At 35.9% G+C, this 3,243-nt stretch overlaps 1 protein-coding gene across 2 annotated transcripts in view; it reads right to left on the bottom strand.

Annotated features, from left to right (window-relative positions):
* Positions 1-531: 531 nt before the first annotated feature.
* The window catches only part of LOC107603147 (solute carrier organic anion transporter family member 4A1-like), a 28,922-nt gene continuing 26,210 nt past the window's right edge, over positions 532-3,243 (bottom strand). For both annotated transcript variants that reach the window (XM_016295858.1, XM_016295859.1), the window contains one exon: positions 532-2,454. In XM_016295858.1, coding sequence (XP_016151344.1) covers positions 2,287-2,454 — 168 coding nt within the window. In that variant the 3' untranslated portion in view covers positions 532-2,286. The remainder of the gene's footprint in view (positions 2,455-3,243) is intronic.

Genomic DNA, 3,243 nt, shown 5'->3' with positions numbered 1-3,243 from the left:
AAGCCTCTCTACCTAACCGCCGGTCGCGCACATCCGCCATGAAACGGATATTTATAAAAGTTTACATTGCTGTTGCAGATGAAATATAACAGAGATAACATTAAATACATATATTTTTTTACCAGGTTAAATGTTGAATATTAGTAACACAAACCCCTCTTAACTCTCTGCCTAACCGCCGGTCGCGCACATCCGCCATGTTTGTAGTTTTTTTTTAACGCGTTTTATTCGTGTTTGTAGTTCTGGACCGAATCCTTCACAAAAGCGCAATGGGTTGTTGGCTATATTAGCCATTAGAGTGTGCACAGATCCACACTTCAAAAATCGACCTGAAATAGTAGACCATCCGGGGACTTTTGGCATACTCTTTTCAACATACTATGCTTTGGGACACAGTTATTCTAATCTCACATACTCTTTAGGATGGATAGTATGAACACTGAGACGCAGGGAGTGTGTGTTTGTGTACATGTATAGACAGATATAGTTAGGAATAAAATATGACAGTTTGCTTTTGTTTGTGTTTGGGTTGTTGCTTAAAACTTTTATCGAAACGTCTGCATAAAAAATTACTTGACAAAGAAAGTACCAAAACTAATTACAAGTGTTTAGAGACACTGTGGCTAAAAAAACACAAATATCAATAAAGACAATAACAGGCCCACTCGCAAACTCCTTTTGTGACACAAGACACATTTCTTTCAGTCATTGGAGTAAAAAATACACATGAACCAACACAAATTCAAATACAAACATCATGTTACTCTTTGTTGTTGCATGTTCAGTTTCATTGTGCAAATCTTCAATTTCTGATCATCATTGTCATTCAGGGTTTGTCATCAAGAGAGTTGATGTAATCCATCAAAATCCATTACATCAGGGAAAGAAGAAATATAATAATAATAAGAGACTTTAGAGCTTTGATACAACATTAGAAAATTAATCCTAACAAATGCATTTAATAATAAATAAAAACCTCTACATAAAGTATCATTGGTGAGATGTTTTAGTAGCACTTAATATAAGCAAATTAGGTTCATGTGGCAGATATTTGTTATTCTTCTTATATTTGGATTTAAGCAGCTTGGGGTACTTTATGTTCCAAAAAAAATCCTGCTACATAAAAAAAAAAAATTGCTGCATGCTTATGTTATGAGCAACCGAGAAAGTATCCTTTTATGTTGTACAATATGCCATCCTAAATGTAGCTGAAAATCAGTGCAGGAATAATTTTAAGTGTAATCTCAAAGTGAAGTGCTTTTCAGGAATATCCCATCTTGGGTGGTATTTTTCAACCTGATATACAGTTGCAAAAAGTTCATTTTGTAAACCTGCTGCCTCTTCATCTCTCACTTGCATCTCTGAGACCTCACACCTTGAAGCCTCTCTGTCCTGCTCAGTCCTGAGCTACAGTATTTTGGCACATTTTAAAATGTTAAAAATATTCAGAATGTATGAAAATCAAATACATGAATCACAAGTCATACATACATGCTTTAGATGGTATCAAAATGTGGACTAGAACTATGTAATGTTGCGTTGCAGGACCAAACTTGGTTTAACGGTACGTTGTTCACTACTGTACACGGTTCAGATGTATATTTCCATCAGTGAAGTGAGTTTAAAGTGCAATTTAGAGAGATTTAAGAGTTTATGAGTTTAATATTTTAATGGATATTTTCTTTTTTTCTCTTTCTAACTGTGCTGACTAATGCAAAACTTTTTTTAAAGGCACAGCTTGTAATTGTCTGGGGGTTTTTTTGTATATCTGAGCAGCATTTGAATCCACTATATTTAATATTTTATAACAGCTAAACACTTTATAACATCTGCAGTTATATTTCTCTCTTTCCGTTACATTTATATTACGTGCTCTTTTTCTATATCATCTATGGCTTTTTCCTTTCAAAAATGCTGTAATTTGTCATTTAAATTATATAAATAATATCAGTTTATATGCATACATAATCTCTTGTCAAATTAAGATTATGTTGGCTTTTGGTAGGTTCTGTTTATGTAACATATATGCTCTGATTTCACCTTTTTTTTTGTCATTTATTATGACAAATGCTTTTAGTCCTCATGTCTGGGTCAGTGAACTCTGAGACTGGTGAGCCAATGACAGAATATGGGAACATATCACATAATGCGTGTTGGGAACGATGTACAGCCAGCAGGAAGGGGCACAGTGAACAGTGATGGTGTTGACCTTATACACACACATGCACACAGAGACGCGTACACGCACACTTTGAGCTGAGGTGTCGGTGTATTTGTAGACTGAGGTCATAATTTGGCGTGCGGGTTGGAAATGATCTCAGCGGGGAGGTCTTTGATTGGCAGGTCCCTGGCCTCTCCCCCTCCCACATCTGTGCTCTCACAGCTGCTCTGAGGAGACTCGGGGGGCGCCTTGTAGAGCATGGCAGCCAGAAAAAAGAAAAGAGTGCCTAAAACCTGAGAAAACACAGAAATATATATATAATATTACAAAATATTTCTATTTCAAATAAATACTGTTCTTTTGAATTTGAACATTAATCAGTGAATGCTGAAAAATGTGTCACGATTTCCACAAAAATATTAAGCAGCACAGATGTTTTCAACATTGATAATAATAAGAACTGTTTTCTGAGCAATAAATCAAATCAGCAAATTAGAATGATTTCTGAAAGACCATGTGACTGAACTGAAGACTGGAGTAATGCCTGCTGAAAATTCACATATTTTATTATTATTTATTATTTGATTTATTATTAATGAATATACAGTATATGTGTACATATACAGGTGCATCTCAATAAATTAGAATGTCATGGAAAAGTTCATTTATTTCAGTAATTCAACTCAAATTGTGAAACTCGTGTATTAAATAAATTCTATGCACACAGACTGAAGTAGTTTTGGCACCTGCCCACACTGCCAAAAGCACCAAAAGTTGGTTAAATGACCATGGTGTTGGTGTGCTTGATTGACCTGCAATCTCGCCTGACCTGAACCCCATAGAGAATCTATGGGGTATTGTCAAGAGGAAGATGAGAGACAACAGATCCAACAATGCAGATGAGCTGAAGGTCACTATCAAAGCAACCTGGGCTTCCATTACACCTGAGCAGTGCCACAGGCTGATTGTCTCCATGCCACGCCGCACTGATGCAGTAATTCAAGCAAAAGGAGGCCCAACCAAGTATTGAGTACATGTACAGTAAATAAACATACTTTCCAGAAGGCCAACAATTCACTAAA

The sequence above is a fragment of the Sinocyclocheilus grahami genome, unplaced genomic scaffold (assembly GCF_001515645.1).
Source record: "Sinocyclocheilus grahami isolate Dianchi unplaced genomic scaffold, SAMN03320097.WGS_v1.1 scaffold341.1, whole genome shotgun sequence".
NCBI classification, from domain to species: Eukaryota; Metazoa; Chordata; class Actinopteri; order Cypriniformes; family Cyprinidae; genus Sinocyclocheilus; species Sinocyclocheilus grahami.
The sequence above is the reverse complement of the archived record's forward strand: the minus strand, read 5'-3'. Positions and strand labels throughout refer to the sequence as shown.